Source organism: Oncorhynchus clarkii, chromosome 19 (assembly GCF_045791955.1).
Source record: "Oncorhynchus clarkii lewisi isolate Uvic-CL-2024 chromosome 19, UVic_Ocla_1.0, whole genome shotgun sequence".
Taxonomy (NCBI): domain Eukaryota; kingdom Metazoa; phylum Chordata; class Actinopteri; order Salmoniformes; family Salmonidae; genus Oncorhynchus; species Oncorhynchus clarkii.
In genome coordinates, this window is record NC_092165.1 from 41,656,833 (window position 1) to 41,683,064 (window position 26,232).

Sequence of the window (26,232 nt, forward strand, 5' to 3'; positions counted from 1 at the left end):
GTGGGGGTCAAACAAGAGCTACAGGGCTACAAGCAACTGAAGCAATCAAGCAAGTTTGTGTGAGATGCACACCTGCCCTTCCCATCTAACCCACTAGGTCGCAGTCTATTAATATAACACACTGTGGATGTAGTAGAAGGTTAACTGGAAAGCTGTCAATCAATATTATCTATGAAGAAGAGAAAGCTATTCTCAATCTACCATAAGAAAACATCATCAAGGATCTTTTCAAAATTATATATATTTTTCCACTAGTGCACCAATACACTCTCAGTCAGAACAACATCCTCTGCTGTCTGGGACAAACCAAAACTATTGAAATGGCGAAGTTCTTACCTGACATATCACCAGTATCACCTGTATGGAACAAATGTAAAGATGAATGAAATAATAGGAAGATCAATGGCACTAGTAAAACTCTAAAACACTATCTTACGCAGTCCAAGTGTTAATAAGAATATTGACAGAATACTGTATTGTAGTCGTTTTCCTCATAAAGAGCTAACATGTGCATGGGAATTGTACAAGGACCTCCCACATGCAGCTTTTGATTCACTCTTTAGAGACTGTTTGCATAGCATGTGTTTTTGGTAGGTTTCTGTGGATTGCAAGGCACACAGCAAGCATGCATGATAATTACTCTTTTATTCAACTGTGTGAAGTTTGCGACTATGCAGGTAAGTTGCATCAGAGCACAGATAGGGGGAGGGGGGGTGGGGGGTACAGTAACCCCCCAGTAGAACACACAGTTACAGCACATAGGGAAGAAAACATGAGGTCAACCTCTCACAAACATACCTACTTGGCCAGTTGCCACCACGTTGGGGAATTTGGGGTGTTGATTGATAGTCAGGCACAGAATGTCATCACTATGTTCTATATAGAAGCTTTGGCAGGCTGCAAGGAAACACATACACACAGGCACGTGCACGCAACAACGTGCACACGCCATGCACACACACACAAATATGTGAATTGACATCCCTCGTAAGAACAGTAAAGGACAATCAACATGTTTAGGATTTCAAAGAACAGCATTAAGGCTCATTCAACAATACTGTAAAACCCTCTTCAGATGAACACAACTCGGCTCATCCCTTCTCTACTCCAACCCCTCCCACCTGTGGTTAAGTTGAGGACGATACCGACAGAAGCTGTGTGGTAGATGATATCCGTCCCCTCATTCAGGTAGTGGACGTTGTTGCGGCAGTCATTGCCCCGGTAACCAAAAACCAGATCCAGCACCAGGTCCTGCAGAAGAGTTATGAAAGGGTCAGGATCAAAATCATCTCTATGACAACTGAGGGAGATGAGACCAATTTCTTTTTGAAGGTACAGCAGCGCATCAGGAGCATGTGCTTCCTCAAGATGTGATTATGGTTAAATTATGGTCCCTGAAGAGGATGTCTGGAGTGGACAAAGCAGAACACAGTTCTTGACTCTAAATTATTGCATTACCAAAACAATGACCCATTTGCTGCATGACAAATACTAATGCAAAAATCGAATTTGATGAGATATGTGGGTTAATGTAGGTTGCATCAATAGCTAACATCCATAAAATATTATTTGAATGGGTGTGTTAGTCCTAAGGTAACACCAGTCTCACCTCAATGGGCCGCTTCTTCTTGCCCACATTGTTGGTCTGCAGCTTCTCAGGCTGTGGCAGCGCCCTGCTAACAGGAGGTCTGAAACAGACAGCTAGAATAATAGGAGCTACTGTGTATGACCCCATCGACCCCTCAATCTTTCTCAAGTCAAAGATCCAAAATACAAGTCAAGACCTTTATGAATCATGTATTTGGAGAAGACGTTTCTTGAGCTATAAGTGCTCAATAAGTGAAATGTGGGTCTGAAATATTCAATCAGAAGAAGTTAATATGGAACATAGGGGATGTGTCTTACCTTGACCCTCTTCCATGGCAGCAATAACAAAGACAAATGGAACATGAGAACAGGGGTTCTGACAGCACAGCGTTCACAGCTGCCCCACCGACACAGAAGCATAACACAACACTGACAAGGCAGCCACTGAGGACATAAAATACACCCCATTCAGCGCCACGGAGTATCTATAACAACCAGCACCTTTAGCATCTCTATGATAATCACTAACTGGCACCCACAGATGCTGCATGGGTTGTCAAACCATAGTGTGAAGCAGACATACTTATTATTATAAACTCTTCCACACAGTTCACGAAACAGACAAATGTTTCCAAAACCCAAGTAAAGACGTTCTGTACGGCTTATTTGGACCATAGTTTCTGTAAAAGACCATAGATTAACATGCTTTATCAATTGAGATTTGAGATATTTGATATTGAGATATCTCAGGGTATATATTGTGCCTAGCAAGAGGTACATTTCCCTAAAGTAATGGGGATGTCTTGTGTAAAGTCTCTTACCTGATTACCCCCTGCCTTCAAGTAGAATGAAAGAGGAGAGCAGGACAGACAGAGACAGAGGGACAGCCATTGAAGAGAGAAGAAGAGAGAGGTGAGGTTATCCTCTAAGGGACAGTATGAATTTACGTAAAGGCAAAAAAAAGAAACGTGATTGAGGGAATCTGGATTTACACAAATTGGGTTGGTGGACCCTTTGGTGTCACTTTGACATATTATGAGATTCCAATTGGATTTTCTTTCACTACACCTTGTTTCAGTTTAAACTGATTGTCTTAAATATTTTGTGTCCATCATGTGCCCAATAAAGAAAGCCTCAAATGGAAAATACATGAAAAAGAGATTTGAACCCGTGGGTGTCTCTCCACAGCCCTGTGGACTGTTACCTCTCGTCCACAGATGGCTCCTTCAGCTGCAAGTGGGGTTTGACCCCAGTCATGGGTCGCACGTTGGTGGATAAGGCCTTGATGGTGTAGTTCATCTCATTCTCCCTCGTCACATCACTGTCATAACCTGGCCAATGACAGAAAATATAAAGATACTAGATCAGAACACATGCTGCCTTTTGTACCATCTATGAGAGGCTAAACATAATAAAATATTAGAGGGAGGCTATCTATATCAGTAGAAAGTGACTATATGATGACTTGTGTGTATTTGTGTGCATTTCTCACCCCCATCATCCTCGCTCTCGATGTCCGACTCTTCACTATCACAATGTCTGGCTTCCCTGTGCCCCTCGGCCTCGTGAGTCCAGATCATGAGGCATGTGTCACCCCCACCAACCGTCACCAGGAGAGCATCGTCATGCGTCCACCGCACGTTAGTCACATGGGTGCTATGGGCCACATAGCGCTTGAACTTTGCATACTTTCCCTGTGGGCAGAAGTAACATTAAGTTAAAATAACATTGTTTTAACATTAGCATTAACATAACAGTGTAAATGTTTTACATTCTAGTAAGGGCAATGAGAAGACATGAATAGATAATTATAAGTGCCTTACCTTGACAGGATACCTGAATAGCTTGACGTATCCCAGATCATCCCCCGTTGCTAGCACGTTTCTGTTGTTGCTAAGGCAGGCAGTGGTCACCTCGGTAACCTCACTGACCACAGGCCAGATCCCCTCACAGGACGTCCCGAGAACACAGGTCCATGTGCTCCAGTCTATCTTCTCTACCTGAAGGAGCGGACCAGGAGAGAGGAGAGGAAGGGTGGAAGGGTGGTGAGGTGGACAACAGTGGTTCCTATGAGATTTGACACCAGCCTGACAGCATCTATGATACCTAACCCCTATGTCTTAATGACCCCCCCGTGCCTCAAAAGGTGTTTGAACATCACACAGTATAAAGAGGCCCTAAAAACAAACACTATCCCATTTCCATTGCCAGAATTAGAATGATGCTGGAGAAAAATGGGCTGTGTTAATGCTTGAGTGCCCTTACCACGCTGTCCTGTGACATCTCGGGGGAAAAAGTAGGCCAGCCCCACTATAGCCACGACAACGCCATGGGCCATGGCAGGCAGCAGTGTATGTGATGTGCTGTGCTTACCTCTGTAGCAGGAATGGTCTGCTTCTTTCCCCGTGGAGCTTCGAAAAATAACTGTTCTTTAGCACCAGTGTTCACTTGCAGTAGTTTTCCTGTGAATAAGAGAACACAGTTAAGACTGAATCTGATATTAAATTAACCCTTTTGTGGTTTATAGTAGGGTCGTTCCACAAAATGAGTGCCTTTTGCGTCCCTTTGATATTTTAAGTAGAAATTGTGCACAAATATAACATTTTAAAAGCCTGTTATATTAAATTAATTGCACTCATCAAGAATTCAATCAATCACATTTTTATATGAATAAAGGCTTACTACAGTGCCAAAATTCAGCATTTTGACTTGTCCCTCCGCCAACCCTGTGTCACTTCTAGGACGATTTCAACCCACTTAATACAAAAACGTCTCCAAGTTTTCACCATCATTGTAAAGACCTCATTATTTTGTTTTCTGAAAATGATTATTCATTTCATGTGATTAGTCATTCATTTACGTCTGTCCCTCATTTTAAGATCAACCCTATTACTTGAACGGAACTCTCATTTTAATATGGTGAAACTATTCATTTAAAAAAATTTTTTCAAAAGAAACATTTAACATCTAATAGTCAAATCATAATGTAATAGCAGGTGAGCTGAATCTACTCTTTCTGGCCATTATCTGTCCCCTGGGCACAGACTTCAGTTCAACATCTAGTTTTGATTTACATTTGGTTGAGTTGTCAACTAACTTGAATTCAACATGAGATCAACAAAACATAAAATGTCACCATGTCATTGGATTAAGGTTAAAAGTTGGGTAAAAAAAATAATGAAATGTACTTAAGGCTTTTCACAAATCCAATCAGTTTTCCACGTAGTTTCAATGTCATTTTACCCACTGGGTGGTGTTTTGTGCTGGAAAACTGAGCGGATCAAACTCTGTTACCCATAGATAGAAAGGCTAGAAATATTTGAGCAATTACATTTCTTTGGGGACGCTTGCATTCAGTTGCCATTCCCTGTTGCACACAACAAGCTTCCATTCCTCCTCTCATGAGGGGATTTATAGCTGATTTAAGATGAAATCATCAACCCTCCTACAGTCAACCCCATTACTTTATTTGGCACTTGATAGGCACTTAATATAGCCATTTTTTTTATTTAACCTCTTCAGATGGAGGTTATGAGGTTGAACATGTGCTCTTTATGTCAGAAAGCTCAAATGAGGTGAAATCAAAAGATTTTACACTTCTCAAAAGGCACTGTATCGGTGGAACAACCCAGTAGCATTATCATTCAGTTATCATACTTGGAATAACAAAAACGACTATTCCTTTACCTAGAGGTTTAAAATGGATGTCCACACATTGTGAATGAGCCAACAATAAGAATAGCCTGAAATACAATGGCATTGGTCCAGGTCAACTGTCACCTGCAAAGGTCACTGCCACAATCAGTGTAGTTGTTAGACGAACATGCTTACCTCTCTTGTCCCAGTCCAGATGGGTGATGTAGTTGAGGGACCCCTTGCACACCCCCACCCTCTTGCTGCTCATCACATTATAGATGTCCACAAAGCTGTCAACCGACGCCACCGCCAGGTACTTCCCTGCACCTGTGTAAACACAGCAGCCATGTTTCAAAAGGGTTTCCTTTTCTGTTGTTACAAGTCTGTCAGGCCTTCTGGTCAGCAGCCAAGATAACAACACACATTAAATCAACTCTGACAACAAACAGTACTCCATATTTACAGTATATATATGGTCGTCACAATTCTTTAGAATAATAAAACTACTATCTGCCAACACATTGAACAGTGTATAAGAGTGCAGACGTCTATAGTGTATAGAGAAGCAATTAGAAGCACTATCAGTTATGTGTTGGGAAACTGGATCCTTAGCATTGTAGATTAAGGTTAACTGGCCATGAGATAGAGAGTTGAGTTTCTAGCTCTCACTTTATCCTCCCCCACTACTCTCTTCCCACTCAGACAGACTGTGTCTCTCCCTGCCTGGCCTTGTTATATACATCAGTGTATTTGGGTCAAGCCTGCAGCAATACCTCTTCTCACAGCAGGGGGAAAATATGAATACCTGGCCATATCTCATATATTTTTTCTCTTTCTTTTTAAGACAAAGTAATATTTACACTTTGTCTTTCTTTCTTCAGGAAAGAATATGGAGGGAATTTGTAGGGCTGGAGGAATGAGTGGAGGGAGGGATGGAGGGAGGACAATGTCTGACCTGGTGAGAAGCGTATGTCTGAGATGATATCCTTGCGGTGTTGGAAGGACACTAGGTCCTCCAGGGTGTCTGCGTTGACGATGAGGAAGCTTCCGTCATTCAGGCCCACTGCCAGGGCCTTGCCCTCAGGGGAGAAGCAGCAGCAGCGCCCCCCTATGGAGGAGGTCAGTTAGTACCTCAGAGAATGCACCTAATGACTATAAGAATGCACCACAGAAAGGGAAAAAAGGAAGTGAATGAATGTAGCATAGACCTTTCTATTTGAGTGACTCACCTTTCTTGAGCTTGCGTACAGCCAGCATACAGTGGCTGGGGGACAGGTCCCATATGCGCAGGGTTTTGTCATCGCTGACAGTGGCACAGAGAGGGAGATGGGGATGAGTGGCCAGGCCCCATACCTCACCCTCCATGTGACCCTGTGGACCCATCAAATAGACAATATCGTTCACTCAGTGCAACTCAATTCAATCTAATCAAGGTACGACAGAGAGGGGTTAGGAACCACATTTTATATCTTCTAACATAAAATATTTGATACACATAGCACCCATGTAAAATAAATACATGGACTACATGTCTAGCACAGTGTAGCATTTTGCACAATGAAAATCAATGGAGGAGCCGAGCAGACAGAAGCCTCAGAGCTCATTCCATATGTTTCTGTTGCTCGGCTTCACCCATAAGAAATTGCTCATTTGCTCTAGAGCATTTCACAAGAAAATCAATAATATTAGCTCTGGGTTTCTTATGGGTCAAATGAGGCCTGGGGAGATAGTAGAAGCACTTGTCTTTGCAAAATTAATTAACAAAATTAAAAGACTGCAGGGCTCATTCATCAGTATTATAAACAGTTTCTGCAACGTTACTCCATGTACTGTACAGTATAACATAGTTCTACAATGGTTTCCAGTGAAGAGACAGTTCCCCTCACTGCCAGTCTCTCAGTACAACCTTCAACCCAAAATAATGTGCCCCCAGCTGACACCTTCATTACTGGCACCTCATTGGCTCCCACCTAACCAAGCTACAAAAACCAGGCTGCCACATCCCTGCCAGCCTCAGTTAAGCACAGCTGGTGCCTGTCGTGTGTGCTGTTCATTGTGACAGATTGTTGACTTTATAATGACACTGTATGTAACACTCTGTATCCGCTCACCTGGACCAGCAAGGTGATGGGTCCACTCTTATCCACCTCCAGAATCTCTCCGTTCTTTGTCCCCACCAGTATATAACCATGACCAAGTGATATGGCACGTATGGAAGGGTTGTCCTCCAACAGTAACCCTATAGAGTGAATTATTGGATAAGGACTTTCATTTAACCAGGGGCAAAGGAAGAAATCTTCATTAAAGCTAAATGGATTGAGTGTTTAAATGGATTTCCACTGAATGATTCCTTTGGCGTTGGAGCTATGAGCACAGTATGTAACGTGATTGGCTTCACGGCAGTGATAGGGTGACCTTTTACCTTTGGAGCCTGGAGCGAGGACTGCTCTCTTGATGGCATACGTCTTGAGGCATCTCTCAAAGGTGTCATCCCACAGAGCCACTATGCCGTCCTTCCCTCCTGTCACAAATCCCTACAGAGTGGGACATAACGAGAGAACAGGAGATAGATTAGAATATCTCTTCTTTAATCACTCACATAGCATCATTGTATAAAACTGACATCTGAAAGAATACAATCCTACTCTATTCATTGACAATACTACACCATCAGAATAGTAATGGCAAAAACAAAGAGAGAAACAGCGAGAGGGGAAGAAAGAAAGAGAGACACAAAGACAGAGAGAGTGGTGTCATCTCTATTTCACATTTCAAATGGCCAGTGTTTAAACCCCTTCCTTTCCCTTCCAGTACCTTCTCCAGGGCGTGCATACTGAAGACTGGGCCATCATGGGCTTTGACTGTCTTTACCAGGAACATGTCTCTCCAGATACAGATGTCTCCTGTGCACGTCCCTGAGAACACCATCTCCTCTGTCCAGCCATACACAGCACACATCATTGTCTCGGTCTTCCCCATATTGCCCTTACGCCCGATCAAACCACCACCTGAAAGAGAGGTTGTGTCATTAACTCACATGACAACACATCACATCATTCTTTGAGACATTGCTGAGTAAACTTTTGTTTAACTTTGCGGTCTCTTACCTGCTTTATGCCAGAACTTCATATGCTTTACCCCTGCTGTGATGAGCTTGTCTGAACAGTATGGATTAATTTTTATGACAAAAATCTTATCCTTGCTTCCCCTAAAAAATGATTGAAAACATTGCATTAATTCCATTGCACAAAAATACATGGATCTGAAATAGAAGTGGAATAAACTTAGAAGACAGTTAGTGTACAGGGAATCATATTACACCCAATGTGTCTGCACAGTTTGACTGCCTCCCTCCCATATGAACAATAAGGATCAGTGGCCTTTCCTGTCTGATCCAATGGAGCGTAGTGCACACTGGGCTGGGTCCCTAATCACTGGCATTTCCTGTCTGATCCAATGGAGCGTAGTGCACACTGGGCTGGGTCCCTAATCACTGGCCTTTCCTGTCTGATCCAATGGAGCGTAGTGCACACTGGGCTGGGTCCCTAATCACTGGCCTGGGTCCCTAATCACTGGCATTTCCTGTCTGATCCAATGGAGCGTAGTGCACACTGGGCTGGGTCCCTAATCACTGGCCTTTCCTGTCTGATCCAATGGAGCGTAGTGCACACTGGGCTGGGTCCCTAATCACTGGCCTGGGTCCCTAATCACTGGCCTTTCCTGTCTGATCCAATGGAGCGTAGTGCACACTGGGCTGGGTCCCTAATCACTGGCCTTTCCTGTCTGATCCAATGGAGCGTAGTGCACACTGGGCTGGGTCACTAATCACTGGCCTGGGTCCCTAATCACTGGCATTTCCTGTCTGATCCAATGGAGCGTAGTGCACACTGGGCTGGGTCCCTAATCACTGGCCTTTCCTGTCTGATCCAATGGAGCGTAGTGCACACTGGGCTGGGTCCCTAATCACTGGCCTGGGTCCCTAATCACTGGCCTTTCCTGTCTGATCCAATGGAGCGTAGTGCACACTGGGCTGGGTCCCTAATCACTGGCATTTCCTGTCTGATCCAATGGAGCGTAGTGCACACTGGGCTGGGTCCCTAATCACTGGCCTTTGTGCTGCTGCATCACTACATGGCGCTCACTGAGGCCAGAGCAAAACTGATACCTACTTCATCTCTCTATCCCTTTCAAGCTTTCTCACTCTCCTTCTCTCACTTCCATCCCTCTCCCCCCTCTCCCACTATTTTCCCTCCCCGTCTCGTATCGGTTTCCTCCCCCGCTCATCTCCATCTTTCTCTCATGCCCCCTCTCCCTATCTCTGCCTCACCATGCTCCTCTCCCAGCTGAGGACTAGGCAGTGCAGTGCACAAGGCAGGCTCTGTCAGGCCCCATTTCCCTCTGCCCGCCTCACTGCACTGCCCACCAGGGCCTGCAAAGGAGATTAGTGCAGCTCCAAGCTGTCTCTGAGCTGCCACGGGAGCACAGTACACAACAGCTACAGCACGCAGGCAGGACATGAGCAAGCCTCCACTGCTCTAACTAGCCTGATGGAATTCCAAAGGACTATTTTACCGCTATGAATATCAAGTGCAAAGCCATAGAGAAATAAGACCAGCATTGGGGGAAATCAGAGTGTCCATATAGATGCTAGACAACCATATTTGAATTCCTGGATATTTGATATTTGCTAGTTTGAATTGCCATTCGATTTTACATAATTTTATTTTTTTAAATGGCCACTTTTCATTTTAGATTATACTCACAGTGAATGTAGCCTAAACCCAGGTTGAGATGGATGGACCAGAGATCTGCACCAGACATACACTTAATCATTCAGCTGTGAGTTGGCAGGGCCAAGTGTTCTCTATTCAGAAAGGAACAGCTTTAAGAGTCTGCAGGGTGGTTCCCCTCCCTCCTCTCTTCACGAGAACTATATCAATGTTGCCCTCATATATAAATGTCCACGTTTAAAGTGGAGGTGCTCAAGCTGTCTAGGGAATTAAAGGGAATGTTTTGATCAGGAGCAATGAAGTACTTGTTGTTATTCTCTTGGCTCCGGAGCTTGTACAATGGCCAAGGGATGGTTGTGATGCTGGACATTGCATGACTGGACATGTATCTTTGTGAATCAGTGTGGGGGTGGATAACTGATTTATGCTGCAGGAACTACTGACCGGGTCATAGCTTGTGGACAAAGACCTCTCATTTACATGAATAATACTAAACTGAATCTGGACCAAAACTAGTATTATTAGGTCACTCTACAGTAACAGTCAAACGTTTGGACACATCAACTCATTCAAGGGTTTTTCTTTATTTTTACTATTTTCTACATTGTAGAATAGTGAAGACATCAAAACTATGAAATAACACATGTGGAATCACTTAGTAATCAAAAACGTTTAAACAAATCCAAATATATTTTATATTTGGGATACTTCAAAGTAGCCACCCTTTGCCTTGATGACAGCTTGGCACACTCTTGGCATTCTCTCAACCAGTTTCATGAGGTAGTCACCTGGAATGCATTTCAATTAACAGGTGTGCCTTCTTAAAAGTTCATTTGTGGAATTTCTTTCCTTCTTAATGCATTTGAGCCAATCAGTTGTGTTGTGACAAGTTAGGGGTGGTATACAGAAGATAGCCCTATTTGGTAAAATACCATATTATGGCAAGAACAGCTCAAATAAGCAAAGAGAAACAGTCCATCATTACTTTAAGACATGAATGTCAGTCGATCTGGAAAATTACAAGAACTTTGAGCGTTTCTTCAAGTGCAGTCGCAAAAACCATTGAGCGGTATGATGAAACTGGCTCTCATGAGGACCGCCACAGGAATGGAAGACCCAGAGTTACCTCTGCTGCAGAGGATAAGTTCATTAGAGTTACCAGCCTCAGAAACTACAGCCCAAATAAACACCTCACAGAGTTCAAGTAACAGACACATCTCAACATCAACTGTTCAGAGGAGACTGTGTGAATCAGGCCTTCATGGTTGAATTGCTGCAAATAAACCACTACTAAAGGACACAAATAATAAGAAGAGACTTGCTTGGGCCAAGAAGCACGAGCAATGGACATTAGACCAGTGGAAATCTGTTCTTTGGTCTGATGAGTCCAAATTTGAGATTTTTGGTTCCAACTGCCATGTCTTTGTGAGACGCAGAGTAGGTGAACGGATGATCTCCACATGTGTGGTTTCCGCCGTGAAGCATGGAGGAGGAGGTGTGATGGTGTGGGGGTGTTTTGCTGGTGACACTGTCAGTGATTTATTTAGAATTCAAGGCACACTTACCCAGCATGGCTAATACAGCATTTTGCAGCGATACGCCATCCCATCTGGTTTGCGCTCAGTGAGACTATCATTTGTTTTCAACAATACAATGACCCAATACACCTCCAGACTATTTGACCAAGAAAGAGAGTGATGGAGTGCAGCATCAGATGACCTGGCCTCCACAATCACCCGACTTCAACCCAATTGAGTTGGTTTGGGATGAGTTGGACCGCAGAGTGAAGGAAAAGCAGCCAACAAGTGCTCAGAATATGTGGGAACTCCTTTAAGATGGTTGGAAAAGCATTCCAGGTGAAGCTCGTTGAGAGAATGCCAAGAGTGTGCAAAGCTGCCATCAAGGCAAAGGGTGGCTACTTTGAATAATCTAAAATCTAAAATATATTTTGATTTGTTTAACACTTTGTTGGTTACCTCATGATTCCATGTGCTATTTTATAATTGTGATGTTTTCACTATTATTCTACAATGTAGAAAATAGTCAAAATAAACAAAAACCCTTGAATGAGTCGGTGTGTCCAAACATTTGACTGTTAATGTATATATATCATGAGCTAACTCACTGAGAAACATTTTCTAGTCTTGTTTTTCATCAGTAAGTGGAGCGTTCCTGAAGAATGTCAACCCTTAGGACTTATCTTGACCTTTGATGTCTCTAGTCTGCCTATTGAGGAGACTGCTGAGATCTGAATGGATCATCTGAGATGCCATAACAGCTACTGTACTGTACTAACCTGATGGCTGAGAGCTTCTCCCCCTTCCTCCAGTCCCAAAGGACAATGGTGTGGTTGTCATCCAGCCCGACCGAGGCCAGTCGCTTGCCATCCGCTGAGGAAGAACAACAAAACACAACCTCAATCAATTCAAAATTCACACAGAGAGCCTCTCTATTTACTCTTGTTTTGTGAGGAACAGTAAACTAGCCTGGTATAGGTTTGATCCATGGCAGGTAATGGCAGCTACGCCTCTGTCTGTGGCCAATTATCAGGAGAGAGATGAGAGCCTTTGCCTTGATGCTGCCAGCCTGCCACAGTACACAGACTATCTCCATAAAAGGGTTGTTCAGCGCCATGCTTCTAAATTGGAACACATTTCAACTCGCCCATTTCCTGTGTGAAGGAAGAGTTATTTTTCTCCATGGCTGACTGAGAATGTCAGGCTAGGTTAAAGCAATAATGGGTTGTTGTTGTGTTCAATGTGTTACACTATCTGGAGAGTGTATGGAAAGCATCTGTAAACAGCCCTGGTTTACTACCTGAGAAGTCTAGGGCACACACTCCCAGTTGGTGGAATCCTTTCAACACAGACAGGGGTTTCAGCATCTCTGTGTCCCATATATGGATGGAAGAGTCTCGCCCCACCTGGACAGACAGAAGAAACAATTAGCTTCCACTCATCCACAGCAACTTCCACACCCACACAGGGCAATGCAACAGTTCCAGGTCAGTGTTAGCAGTAGGACATTATCTTTAGTTACTTTGCACCATAAGCATATACAGAAGACCCTCCAGTTCCCAATGGCATCTTTAGAGGTCAGCCTCTATACACTTTAGGCCCTAGCTACTCTATCCCAGTCTCTGAATATATATAACAAAATGTCATCTTCCACCTAAAAGGGGAAAAAAGTATATACAATATACACACACACTACACTACCGTTCAAAAGTATGGGGTCAAATTGATCAGAAATACAGTTCAGAAATTGTTAATGTTGTAAATGACTATTGTAGCTGAAAACGTCAGATATTTTATGGAATACAGTGCCTTGCAAAAGTATTCGGCCCCCTTGAACTTTGCGACCTTTTGCCACATTTCAGGCTTCAAACATAAAGATATAAAACTGTATGTTTTTGTGAAGAATCAACAACAAGTGGGACACAATCATGAAGTGGAACGACATTTATTGGATATTTCAAACTTTTTTAACAAATCAAAAACTGAAAAATTGGGCGTGCAAAATTATTCAGCCCCCTTAAGTTAATACTTTGTAGCGCCACCTTTTGCTGCGATTACAGCTGTAAGTCGCTTGGGGTATGTCTCTATCAGTTTTGCACATCGAGAGACTGACATTTTTTCCCATTCCTCCTTGCAAAACAGCTCGAGCTCAGTGAGGTTGGATGGAGAGCATTTGTGAACAGCAGTTTTCAGTTCTTTCCACAGATTCTCGATTGGATTCAGGTCTGGACTTTGACTTGGCCATTCTAACACCTGGATATGTTTATTTTTGAACCATTCCATTGTAGATTTTGCTTTATGTTTTGGATCATTGTCTTGTTGGAAGACAAATCTCCGTCCCAGTCTCAGGTCTTTTGCAGACTCCATCAGGTTTTCTTCCAGAATGGTCCTGTATTTGGCTCCATCCATCTTCCCATCAATTTTAACCATCTTCCCTGTCCCTGCTGAAGAAAAGCAGGCCCAAACCATGATGCTGCCACCACCATGTTTGACAGTGGGGATGGTGTGTTCAGCTGTGTCGCTTTTACGCCAAACATAACGTTTTGCATTGTTGCCAAAAAGTTCAATTTTGGTTTCATCTGACCAGAGCACCTTCTTCCACATGTTTGGTGTGTCTCCCAGGTGGCTTGTGGCAAACTTTAAACAACACTTTTTATGGATATCTTTAAGAAATGGCTTTCTTCTTGCCACTCTTCCATAAAGGCCAGATTTGTGCAATATACGAATGATTGTTGTCCTATGGACAGAGTCTCCCACCTCAGCTGTAGATCTCTGCAGTTCATCCAGAGTGATCATGGGCCTCTTGGCTGCATCTCTGATCAGTCTTCTCCTTGTATGAGCTGAAAGTTTAGAGGGACGGCCAGGTCTTGGTAGATTTGCAGTGGTCTGATACTCCTTCCATTTCAATATTATCGCTTGCACAGTGCTCCTTGGGATGTTTAAAGCTTGGGAAATCTTTTTGTATCCAAATCCGGCTTTAAACTTCTTCACAACAGTATCTCGGACCTGCCTGGTGTGTTCCTTGTTCTTCATGATGCTCTCTGCGCTTTTAACGGACCTCTGAGACTATCACAGTGCAGGTGCATTTATACGGAGACATGATTACACACAGGTGGATTGTATTTATCATCATTAGTCATTTAGGTCAACATTGGATCATTCAGAGATCCTCACTGAACTTCTGGAGAGAGTTTGCTGCACTGAAAGTAAAAAAAAGATATCCATAAAAAGTGTTGTTTAAAGTTTGCCACAAGCCACCATGTGGAAGAAGGTGCTCTGGTCAGATGAAACCAAAATTTAATTTTTTGGCAACAATGCAAAACGTTATGTTTGGCGTAAAAGCGACACAGCTGAACACACCATCCCCACTGTCAAACATGGTGGTGGCAGCATCATGGTTTGGGCCTGATTTTCTTCAGCAGGGACAGGGAAGATGGTTAACTCAACTCGTCAGTCTATTCGTTTTCTGAGAAATGAAGGCTATTCCACGTGAGAAATTGCAAATAAACTGAAAATCTTGTAGAACGCTGTGTACTACTCCCTTCACAGAGCATCACAAACTGTCTCTAACCAGAATAGAAAAAGGAGTGGGAGGCCCTGGTGCACAACTGAGCAAGACAAATACATTAGAGTGTCTAGTTTGAGAAACAGATGCCTCACAAGTCCTCAACTGGCAGCTTCATTAAATAGTACCTGCAAAACACCAGTCTCAACGTCAACAGTGAAGAGGCGACTCCGGGATGCTGGCCTTCTAGGCAAAGCCATATCTCAGACTGGCCAATAAAAAGAAAAGATTATGATGGGCAAAAGAGCACAGACACTGGACAGAGGAACTCTGCCTAGAAGGCCAGCATCCCGGAGTCGCCTCTTCACTGTTGACGTGGAGACTGGTGTTTTGCGGGTACTATTAAATGAAGCTGCAAGTTGAGGACTTGTGAGGTGTCTGTTTCTCAAACTAGACACTCTAATGTACATGTCCTCTTGATCAGTTGTGCACCGGGGCCTGCCACTTTCTATTCTGGTTAGAGTCAGTTTGGGCTGTTCTGTGAAGGGAGTAGTAGTACACAGCATTGTACGAGATCTTCAGTTTCTTGGCAATTTCTTGCATGAAATAGCCTTCATCTCTAAGAACAAGAATAGACTGATGAGTTTCAGAAGACAGTTCTTTGTTTCTGGCCATTTTGAGCCTGTAATCGAACACACAAATGTTGATGCTCAAGATACTCAACTCGTCTAAAGAAGGCCAGTTTTATTGCTTCTTTAATCAGAACCACAGTTTTCATCTGTGCTAACATAATTGCAAAAGGGTTTTCTAATGATCAATTATGAACTTGGATTAGCTAACACAACATGCCATTGGAACACAGGAGTGATGGTTGCTGATAATGGGCCTCTGTACACCTATGTAAATATTCCATAAAAATATCTGACATTTCCAGCTACAATAGTAATTTACAACATTAACAATGTCTACACTGTATTTCTGATCAATTTCATGTTATTTTAATGGACAAAAAATGTGCTTTTCTTTAAAAAAATAAGGACATTTCTAAGTGACCCCAAACTTTTTAACGATAGTGTATATATTTAATTGTTAGCAGTGCTACCTACCTGGCCTGTTGCTACAAAGTCCTTGAGGGGGTGTATGGCCAGGCACAGGATGTCGTCGTCATGGCCCATGTAGAAGCGCTGGGTGTTCTGCTGTCGGTTGTACACCACCCCCACGGCCGCCACGTGGTACACTATCTCCCCTGTCTGGGTGTAGAACAGGTTGCTCCTGCAGTCGAAGCCTCTGTAGCTGGAGCACCACAACACAGGAAACAATGAGGAAGAACACAGCGTTCACATTTTGGACCTTTTGGCTGTGGGGTTTTGTTGGTAGAAAAGATGGTTAGATAAAGACTATACAGATGTTGAATTATTTTGTGTGCTTTTCCGGGTTTGCTTGGTGTGAGAACATTTTACACAGGTTATGATTTGTTTGTGTTATGTTTGGCGGTGGTATGTGGTGCTGCCTGAGGTCTCCTAACCCGTGGATGAAGTGTAGCTTCACCCCGCTCCCTGGTGTTCTCTCTCTTTTCTTCATGGCCATCGCACGGTGCTTCTCCTTGGACTGCTCTTTGAGCTGAGGTAGATCTTCTTTGTAAACCTGGACATGGAAATACAATATAAAGCATTTTACTCTCTGACATCTGTTAAGGTTTTTACTCAATCTAATATTGTTTGTTTTTCATATGCAACGTTCATAATGTGTCATTTTCAAAGAGGAGAGCAGGTGTTGTGTCACTAACCTGCCGCCGATAAGTGAGCTGTGTCTCCTGCTCGATCTCTGAGTCCATCTCAGGCACGTCTGACTGGTCCGAGTCCGACTCCTCACTGTTGGAGTCGCACAACGTCTCTGCAGGAGAGAAGAAGACGACTTCATCAGATCTATTCTACCACCCAGATGCTCCCACAACAGTTTGTTTAATAAGGTTAAACACACTAATCCAGAACTAGTAGACAACCAGTATTGAGTCCCATTTCAGCCAAGACCAACATCACAGATGGATGAAGATGACAGCTCATATTCATCAAGCAAGCCTTTGAAAAGTCTTAAGTGGTGGACTGCTTTCCCCGTTCCACAGTCCTATTACTCAGACTGAGACATACAAATACTGATGCAGTGAAACTCAGTTGGCCGTGCCAAGACCAGGCACTGAGTACCCCTGGCACCGCTAGGCTTTGACTTGCTGGGTCCATTAGGAAAATTAAATGGAATGGCAGTTAGTATGTGGTTTAATTTCACAAAGCGCAGCACAGCTCTGTCTAAGACCATTTAGTTGAGAAACATGACTTACAAATGAGGACAAGGTTGTAGGAGCTGAATACAAACACAAACGTTCTCTTCCAGCTAGTATCACTTCAAATGTATACTTGTGGATCTATGACCTCGTGTAGAAAGCTTTTAGCTGGGATAAGGAACATCATTCAAGGGGAAGGGTCACGGAGTCTACTAGACTTGTCTGCACTTCAGAGTCATATTCACATTGGGGTAGACTAGAATGGGGCAGTCATCGAAATAGGACAGTCATGTACCTTGAGGTGCTATGTGAAGAGCTTCCTTCGACTTTCTGTCTGAAACAAACTTCCACTGGAACACTGAGTGGTCAGCTCCACCAATAGTTATCACCCACTGGTAGTCATGTGACCACCTGGCATTGGTTATATGGGCAGAGTGACCTAAATACTTTTTAAACTTTGCCCCTGGGATAGAGAGAAGAGTTGTTTTTCGTTAATTTGTAAATGCATAAACATCACATGAATGAATTGACTGACAACATCACATCTCCGAACAAAGGAACCAATGGAAATCCTCACCTTTTCTTACACACGGGTACCGTAATAGTTTCACTAATCCATAATCATCTGCTGTTACTAAAACTTGATTATTAAAGTTGGCGTCAACAGAGTTGATGTCATTGATCTCTGAGTATTTGGGCCATATTCCGTTGACCTCGGGGCCCAACACACACGTCCATGAGGACCACTGCACCAGCTTCAACTCTTCCCTGTTGGTGACTTCTTTACCGCCTGAGTAGAAAGACAATAATAACTACATCATGTGCAACTAAAACATCAAATGAGCAGCACATTAGTCATCATGACATCTTGTCTCATGGCCATACGTCACTGTTGTCACAACAAAGCATAAAGTTCATGACACACATAGCACCAAAATATAATTAATAACGGTGAGGTAATGACACAAGAGAAATCCTAACTTCCTTCTCATAGACAGCAAGACTCTTCACAGTGTCATTTATCTACATGACGAGACATGTCATTGACAGACTTACTTGGCATCCTGTAGAAGAGCCTCTTTCCATTGCCGTCATTGGTCTGCAGATACTTGCTGTCTGTGGACCAGTCCATGTGTGTGATGAAGCTAGTGGAGCCGATGCACTCTCCCACCTTCTTGTACCTCTGCACCACACTGTAGATGTCCACAGAGTTATCATTGGAGCCCACAGCCAGGTGAGCTCCATCAGGAGAGTACTTCAGCTCATGAATGGCCTCCTTCCTGTCCTTGATGTGGACCACCTCTGTCATGTCTCTGTGGAGTGGGAGAGCGTTACTGGAAAGGTCATCCAATACATTCTTTAAACAACCCTCCTTGAATTAAATTGAATATCCATGCATTCACTAACTGACATATTGTTAATGAGTAATGGAATTGCAAACAAAATAGGAAGTTAACATGAAGTTCATATACCAAGCTAATCAGAAAGAACTAGAAGTGCCATTTGACTTCTGCCCTATACTCACCTGACCCGTAGGACAGTAAAGGAGCCGTCCTTCATGCCCAGCGCCAGGTGAATGCCGTCTGTGCTCACAGCTGCACAGCGAATAGGCTCCTCCATATTACAGCGAGCTATCAGCGCATGATCTATAAGGCTCCATATTCTACAGAGGGGGAGACAGAGACAGAGGGAGACACAGAGGGAGAGACAGAGGGAGAGAGGGAGGGGGAGAGAGAGAGGGATAGACAGAGGGAGAGACAGAGACAAAGAGGAAGAGACAGAGACACAGAGGGAGAGAGAGACAGAGAGAGACAAAGGGAGAAACAGAGGCAGAGGGAGAGAGAGAGGGAGAGAGAGGGAGAGACAGAGACACAGAGGGAGAGACAGAGACAGAGACAGAGGGAGAGACAAAGGGAGAGACAAAGACAGAGGGAGAGACAGAGGGAGAGAATGAGACAGAGGGAGAGGGATAGACAAAGGGAGAGACAGAGACAGAGACAGAGACAGAGACAGAGACCGAGGGATAGAAAACTTTGTTAGCAATCACGTGGGTCCAATTCCCTCATGAACCATATAAGTACCTGAAGTGAATGTGTGTACCTATATGTAAACATTTCTTTGGATATACCAGATAATTTCAGTGACTGTCACGCCCTGACCATAGAGAGCTTTTTATTCTCTATGTTGGTTAGGTCGGGGTGTGACTAGGATGGGTTATCTAGGTGATCTATGTTGGCCTGGTAAGGTTCCCAATCAGAGGCAGCTGTTTATCGTTGTCTCTGATTGGGGATCATATTTAGGCAGCCATTTCCCCATTGTGCTTTGTGGGATCTTTCTTTTGTGTAGTGCCTGTTTACACTCACGTCACAGTTTGTTTGGGTTCTGTATTTGTTTTGGTGAGTTTCTTTGATGAAAACATGTGGAACTCTACGCACGCTGCGCCTTGGTCCGACCATTATTATAACAAACGTGACAGTGACTGCAATTGTGTAAGGGACACTGTGGATATAATAAGCATAGACTAGTCCTGGAGTTTGACAGTGGTTGTGCTTGGTCACCCACCTGACAGAGCGATCATCACTGCCGGTCATGGCCAGGGGCTTGGTGGGGTGCACAGCCAGCGCCCACAGCTCTCCCTCACAGTGACCCTGCATGATGAGGAAGGGCTTGGTGCGATCGTGGACCACCACCTCAAATATCTCACTGTCCTGGGTGCCCACTAAGATATGATCCCCCCGCCAACACACGCTGCGCACTGACAACCCTGTCAACACACACATGCATGCACAAACAGTTAAATGGATAAAAACACGCAGACAGACACCCACACACAGAATAGCCGTAACAAACAGAACAAGACATAGAAGGAATACAAGAGGACTACACAATATGGTGGTTGTTATGGAGACAGTATAGTTTGCTGTCTCTTTGGTAAGTAAATGTAAGAAGCAATGAAGGTATACATATATTCATACATGTATACATATTAATATACGCACATACAGTAAATATGTAGGCAACACTTTGGGCTGAAAAACCAACAAGGGGAATGGAACAATATAATACAGGGACTTCTATGCACATAAGGACAGGGGTAGTACTCTGATTGTCCAGTGCCCTGCGCACTGTTACCCACCTCTGCTATTTTCACCTCTAGCTACTGTTAGGCCCAAGACCACAAATCAAACGAAAGAAAGAAGAAAGGAAAAAACTATTAGTGACCTAGAATACATCCTCTAGATGTAATAGAAAAGAGTCTAGCGATATACAAAAGGCCTGTACTAAAGAACAACATGAGAAGAACACCCTGGTTCATTTATCCACTCAGTGCACATTGACAGCCTGTGGACTGGCTCTGTGTGGGAAAAGAAGATGAGAAGAGGGGGGAGTTGTATGTCACCTTTATATCCCTGGTCTGTTTCCCTGAGATCGATGACAGTAATTGGTTTGAAGTTGAGATCCCATAGCCGGACACAGCCATCCCGGCCCCCGGTGGCAAAGCCCTCCTCACAGGCATTCATGCTGAAAATCCCTGACTGGAGGAAATGACAGTCTGTCAGTGGGGATGTGCACAATAAATGAGCACAATAAATGAGCGAGACAGACTTGTGGTACAGCAACTAGCAACAGCTCTGCTGCAGCAGACACATGTCTAGCAAGGCTTTCACAATTATACCGTTGCTGCTGCGTGAAGAGATAGCACAGCGGTGCATTACATAAAGCGTTTGAACCATTGTTTTTTTTCCCTCATATCTTTTTTTTATTGGCAGGCTCCGGGAGCCGCCTGCTGTGGAGTACAGTGATTGGCGGGAAGGATTCCTGTGGGTTGAGCCAGCCAGAAGTCTCTTTGGAGTGCAAGGCACAGACATGGACCACAGTAGAGTCCCCTCCCCCACCCGACCAACCCTGCATTCAGCTGTTGAGCTCACAGATATAATTTAATCCCAAGTAGTAAACTGCTGATCCTTTCCACTGAGCAAAATAAAAGAGAGCCACAGGGACTACATGGCACACCGTCACCTTGCTAAACATGTCCCCTTGTATGCTTTCATCAGTTGAAATAAACAAAGCTCTATGAATGGAGGAGTTGTTCAGTCGCAGGTGTGTGAGTTGAACATGGATGATGACCTGTTTAATCATCCACTGGATGGATCTAACGATAGCAGTAAGGTGGGTGTAGGCAGGCAGGCAGTGTAATTGAGTGAGTTTTGTGTCTGAATGTGAATGCAGGTCTGTGGCAGATGTGTGGGGGCTGGCTGTGGGGGAATGAACCAGCCTGAGCATGAGCCGCAGAGCATGACATCTCTTGATCTGAGAGAGCCTGCTGCTTAGCATTCCCTAAGCTACAGCCCACTACCGACGCATAAACAAGAGACGCCACCAGGAAGTGAGGCAGAACTAAGGCTGGTTGGAACCAGCTACCACACACACTTACCCCGTGGGCTCCTTGAACTGTCCGGATCAGGTTGATGCCTTTCCAGACGTAGATGTCCCCATTCAAGGCACCTGAATATGTGACCTCGTCTCTGGCACAGGCCAGACAGAGGATAGTTTGGAGATCTCCCGTTTTGCCAAAAACTCCTCGCTTAGGGGTCAGGGCGTTGCCGCATAAGCTCCAAAACTGAACCCAGAAACATACATGGGAGACAGGAGAGAAGAATGCGATTAATGTGGTGGTTAATAAATAAATAAACCAACTCATCAGTCACTGAGTGTCTTACATTAATAATATCATTCAATACTTGATATGTTGGATTCACGTCTCCATCTCAACAAAAAATAGAAGTTAAAGCAGTGGTCACTTCCACTCGCTCTACAACCAGCACTGCAGCTGTAATGAATGAGTACAGCAAAGTGTTTCCATAAGCTTGTGTTGTTATTATTAGCGGCTTGTGTCTTTTTTAATATCGAGGAATATTTCACTTTCTCTGGTCATAGGAGTAACAACATGAATTGGCGCATGAGGCAGAAATAATGCAGTGTGACTTAAGTTTCGCCATCAACTGGAAGACTGTGTCCCCTTTTCTCAGCGGAGGGAGGGAGAGAGGAGGGACGGTGAGTTGGGTGAGAGGAGGGAGAGAGGAGGGAGGGAGAGAGGAGGGACGGTGAGTTGGGTGAGAGGAGGGAGAGAGGAGGGAGAGAGGAGGGACGGTGAGTTGGGTGAGAGGAGGGAGAGAGGAGGAACGGTGAGTTGGGTGAGAGGAGGGTGAGAGGAGGGAGGGAGAGAGGAGGGACGGTGAGTTGGGTGAGAGGAGGGAGAGAGGAGGGACGGTGAGTCGGGTGAGAGGCAGCCTCACCACTGCTCCCTCCCTCCCCTCAGGCTGACCATCAGATGAATGGCACGACAATGGGCATCAGGATCTCATCACTGAATCTCTGTGCATTCAAATTGCCATCGATAAAGTGCAGTTGTGTTCGTTGTCCGTAGCTTATGCCTGCCCATACCATAACCCCACTACCACCATGGGGCACTCTGTTCACAACGTTGACATTAGCAAATCGCTCGTCCACACAACCCTATACACGTGGTCTGTGGTTGTGAGGCCAGTTGGACGTACTGACAAATTCTTTAAAACGATATTGGTGTTGGCTTTTGGTAGAGAAATTAACATTAAATTCTCTGGCAACAGATTTGGTGTACATTCTTGCAGTCTGCAAGCCAATTGCACGCTCCCTCAAAACTTGAGACATCTATGACATTGTGTTGTGTCCCAAAATTGCACATTTTAGAGTGGCCTTTTATTGTCGCCACCACAAGCTGCACAAGGTGGATCTTTGTAATGATCATGCTGTTTAATGGGCTTCTTGATATGACATACCTGTCAGGTGGACGGATTATCTTGCCTAAGGAGAAATTATCACTAACAGGGATGTAAACACATTTGTGCACAATATCCGAGAGAAATAAAATTCTTGTAAGTACAACAATTGCAGGGATCATTTATTTCAGCTTATGAAACATGGGACCAACACTTTACACGTTGCGTTTATATTTTTGTTCAGTTTATTACCAGTGTGATGAAATACATCAACTGTTTAAATATATTTGGTCTGAGAAGAACAACATTGGTAGGGCAATTCAAGCATAGCCAATGTGATAACATATTGGGCCTATAGCCTACTGAACTAACCTTATTGCTATAAAACAGTTTAATTGGTTAATGTTGTATAGACTTACGTTTTCTAAGTCATGTTTTTTTTTTTAAGTGATCTTGACTCAGAAAATGTTGGTGACCACTGAGTTAAAGAATGGGATTACTCCCAGTGGTGGAAAAAGTACCCAATTTGACTTGACTAAAAGTAAAGATACCTTAATAGAAAATGGATCAAGTAAAAGTGAAAGTCACCCAGTAAAATACTACTTGAGTAAAAGTCTAAAAGTATTTGGTTTTAAATATACTTAAGTATCAAAACTAAATGCAATTACCAAAATAAACTTAAAAATCCAAAGTAAAAGTAAAAATCATTTCACATTCCATTTTCTTGCATTCTTTTATTTAACGATAGCCAGCGGCACACTCCAACACTCCGAACTTTATTTACAAACTAAGCATTTGTGTTTAGGGAGTCCACCAGATCAGAGGTAGTAGGGATGACCAGGGATGTTCTCTTGATAAGTGTGTGAATTGGACCATTTTCCTGTCTTGCTAAGCATTCAGGAAAAATGTGTCAGGGAAAATGTATGGAGTAAAAAGTACATTATTTTCTTTAGGAATGTAGTGGAGTAAAAGTAAAAGTAGTCAAACATATGAAGTGAAGTAAAGTACAAATACCCCCCAAAATACTTTAGTACTTTAAAGTATTTTTACTTAAGTACTTTACACCACTGATTACGCCAGTGACTCAGATGGAACTATTCAAGCAGTGACATCTTCTTTAAATGTTATGAGGTTACTGTAAATATAAACGTTTTCTTATGTAGTCATATAAAGATACACTACATGGCCAAAAGTATGTGCACACCTGCTCGTCGAACATTCATTCCAAAATCATGGGCATTTGGTCCCTCTTTTGCTGCTATAACAGCATCCACTCTTCTGGGAAGGCTTTCCACTAGATGTTGGAACATTTCAGCTACAAGAGCATTAGTGAGGTTGGCCACTGATGTTGGGCATTAGTACTGGCTCGCAGTCAGCGATCCAATTCATCCCAAAGGTGTTCGAAGGAGTTGAGGTCAGGGCTCTGTGCAGGCAAGTCAAGTTCTTCCACACCGATTTCGACAAACCAAACCTCGCCTTTACAGTTGGCACTATGCATTCGCTCCAGAGAATGCGTTTCCACTGCTCGAGAGTCCAATGGCGGTGAGATTTACACCACTCCATCCGACGCCTGGCATTGTGCATGGTGATCTTAGGCATGCATGCGGCTGCTCGGCCATGGAAATCCATTTCATGAAGCTCCCAACGAACAGTTATTGTACTGACTTTGCTTCCAGAGGCAGTTTAGAACTCAGTAGTGAGTGTTGCAAAAGAGGACAGATGATGTTTACGCGCTATGCACTTCAGCACTCGGCGGTTCCATTCTGCGAGCTTGTGTGGCATACCACTCCATGGCTGAGCCGTTGTTGCTCCTAGATGTTTCCACTTCACAATAACAGCACTGACAGTTGACCGGGGAAGCTAACAGGGCAGAAATTTGACGAACTGACTTGTTGGAAAGGTGGCATCCTATGACGGTGCCACGTTAAAGGTCACTGAGCTTTTCAGTACGGGCCATTCTACTGCCAATGTTTGTCTATGAAGATTGCATGGCTGTGTGCTCGATTTTATACCCCTGTCAGCAACGGGTGTTGATGAAATAGCCAAATCCACTAATTTGAAGAGGTGTCCACATGCTTTGTAGCATGCATAGATTGTCACGGGTCTGTGGAGATCTTCACAATTGCTGTAATAATCTGCGCAGAATCTCGAACGGCATTGGTCTCTTGCACCATATACTGTTAATGTAATCTCAACTGCAATCCAGGTCATTTGGTTCTGCTAAAAGATGAAGAAAAGTGATAACACTTTCTGTTGTATAAATAAACATAATATCTGACATTGTATTCCCATTTGAATGTTGCTGTGCTTTTAAATGTTTGAAAGCATTGTGACAAACATTTGGGCGACAACTAAACCAAAAACCAAACATTGTTTTTCCATTGGAATTTGGTTGTGCTTTTAGATGGTTCAAAGCATACTGATAACCCACTGGAAATTCAACTAACTTTTGGCTGTCTTTTTGAGTGGGTGAATATAGGTTGTAAACTCATTGATCAAATAGTCAATTATCCACGTTGAAATGACGTAGGGTTCCTGCATGTAACATCTCAATTGTAACCCCCCCCCCCCCCACCACCACCACCACACACACACAGATCCATCTCTATACACAAGCTAAAATCTAAGCCTTCACCATTTCCATTTCCACAGAACCCATGCTGGAGGTCAGAGCTGTAGTCAGCTGATCAGCATGCAGACACACACCCTGCCTCAGGACAGATATCACCATCATCACAAAGTCTCCACCACCACCGGTCACTATCAAGCCCCACAATGGTTTATGAACAAGGTCGTTGGGATGCATGGGCACATTCCAGACTGAGGACAAAGTCCATAAACCAGAGAGCCGTTCTGTCTGCATGACGATAAGATCACAGGAGAGATGAGTGTGTGTCGTGTTTCCCATGTCAAGACACTGGCACCACTGGCACCACTGTCACGGTGGCACGTAACAGAGCACACAGAGAGATTAACGTTTTCATTTCTTGCCTATGGAGGATGTCTTCCCTGGCAATATTTATTCCTCTAGCTTTAGCTAGAGCCTGGATCTCTGTAAAATTGTAAAACGCCTACAGGTGTAATCATACTGCACTATACAGTTAAAGTCGGAAGTTTACATACACAATTTAAACTCAGTTTTTCACAATTCCTGACATTTAATCCTAGTAAAAAAATTCCCTGTCTTAGGTCAGTTAAGATCACCACTTTATTTTAAGAA

The 26,232-nt window shown here is 43.7% G+C and overlaps 1 protein-coding gene across 1 annotated transcript in view; it reads right to left on the reverse strand.

The window, feature by feature from the left end:
• LOC139375214 (EMAP like 5) overlaps nt 1-26,232 on the reverse strand; it is a 76,417-nt gene that overhangs the window by 4,481 nt on the left and 45,704 nt on the right. The window contains exons 5-34 of the mRNA XM_071116804.1: nt 21,689-21,874; nt 20,654-20,789; nt 20,390-20,413; nt 19,816-20,017; nt 18,779-18,916; nt 18,310-18,566; nt 17,831-18,043; nt 17,549-17,716; nt 16,762-16,868; nt 16,501-16,619; nt 16,082-16,268; nt 12,771-12,876; nt 12,250-12,343; nt 8,331-8,431; nt 8,038-8,231; nt 7,646-7,757; nt 7,335-7,462; nt 6,453-6,594; nt 6,179-6,331; nt 5,419-5,550; nt 3,961-4,049; nt 3,411-3,587; nt 3,080-3,281; nt 2,792-2,918; nt 2,409-2,423; nt 1,906-1,914; nt 1,610-1,688; nt 1,122-1,251; nt 799-897; nt 337-357 (exon numbers count right to left, since the gene is read on the reverse strand). Of these exons, the coding sequence (XP_070972905.1) occupies nt 337-357; nt 799-897; nt 1,122-1,251; nt 1,610-1,688; nt 1,906-1,914; nt 2,409-2,423; nt 2,792-2,918; nt 3,080-3,281; nt 3,411-3,587; nt 3,961-4,049; nt 5,419-5,550; nt 6,179-6,331; nt 6,453-6,594; nt 7,335-7,462; nt 7,646-7,757; nt 8,038-8,231; nt 8,331-8,431; nt 12,250-12,343; nt 12,771-12,876; nt 16,082-16,268; nt 16,501-16,619; nt 16,762-16,868; nt 17,549-17,716; nt 17,831-18,043; nt 18,310-18,566; nt 18,779-18,916; nt 19,816-20,017; nt 20,390-20,413; nt 20,654-20,789; nt 21,689-21,874 (3,847 nt within the window). The remainder of the gene's footprint in view (nt 1-336; nt 358-798; nt 898-1,121; nt 1,252-1,609; nt 1,689-1,905; nt 1,915-2,408; nt 2,424-2,791; nt 2,919-3,079; nt 3,282-3,410; nt 3,588-3,960; nt 4,050-5,418; nt 5,551-6,178; nt 6,332-6,452; nt 6,595-7,334; nt 7,463-7,645; nt 7,758-8,037; nt 8,232-8,330; nt 8,432-12,249; nt 12,344-12,770; nt 12,877-16,081; nt 16,269-16,500; nt 16,620-16,761; nt 16,869-17,548; nt 17,717-17,830; nt 18,044-18,309; nt 18,567-18,778; nt 18,917-19,815; nt 20,018-20,389; nt 20,414-20,653; nt 20,790-21,688; nt 21,875-26,232) is intronic.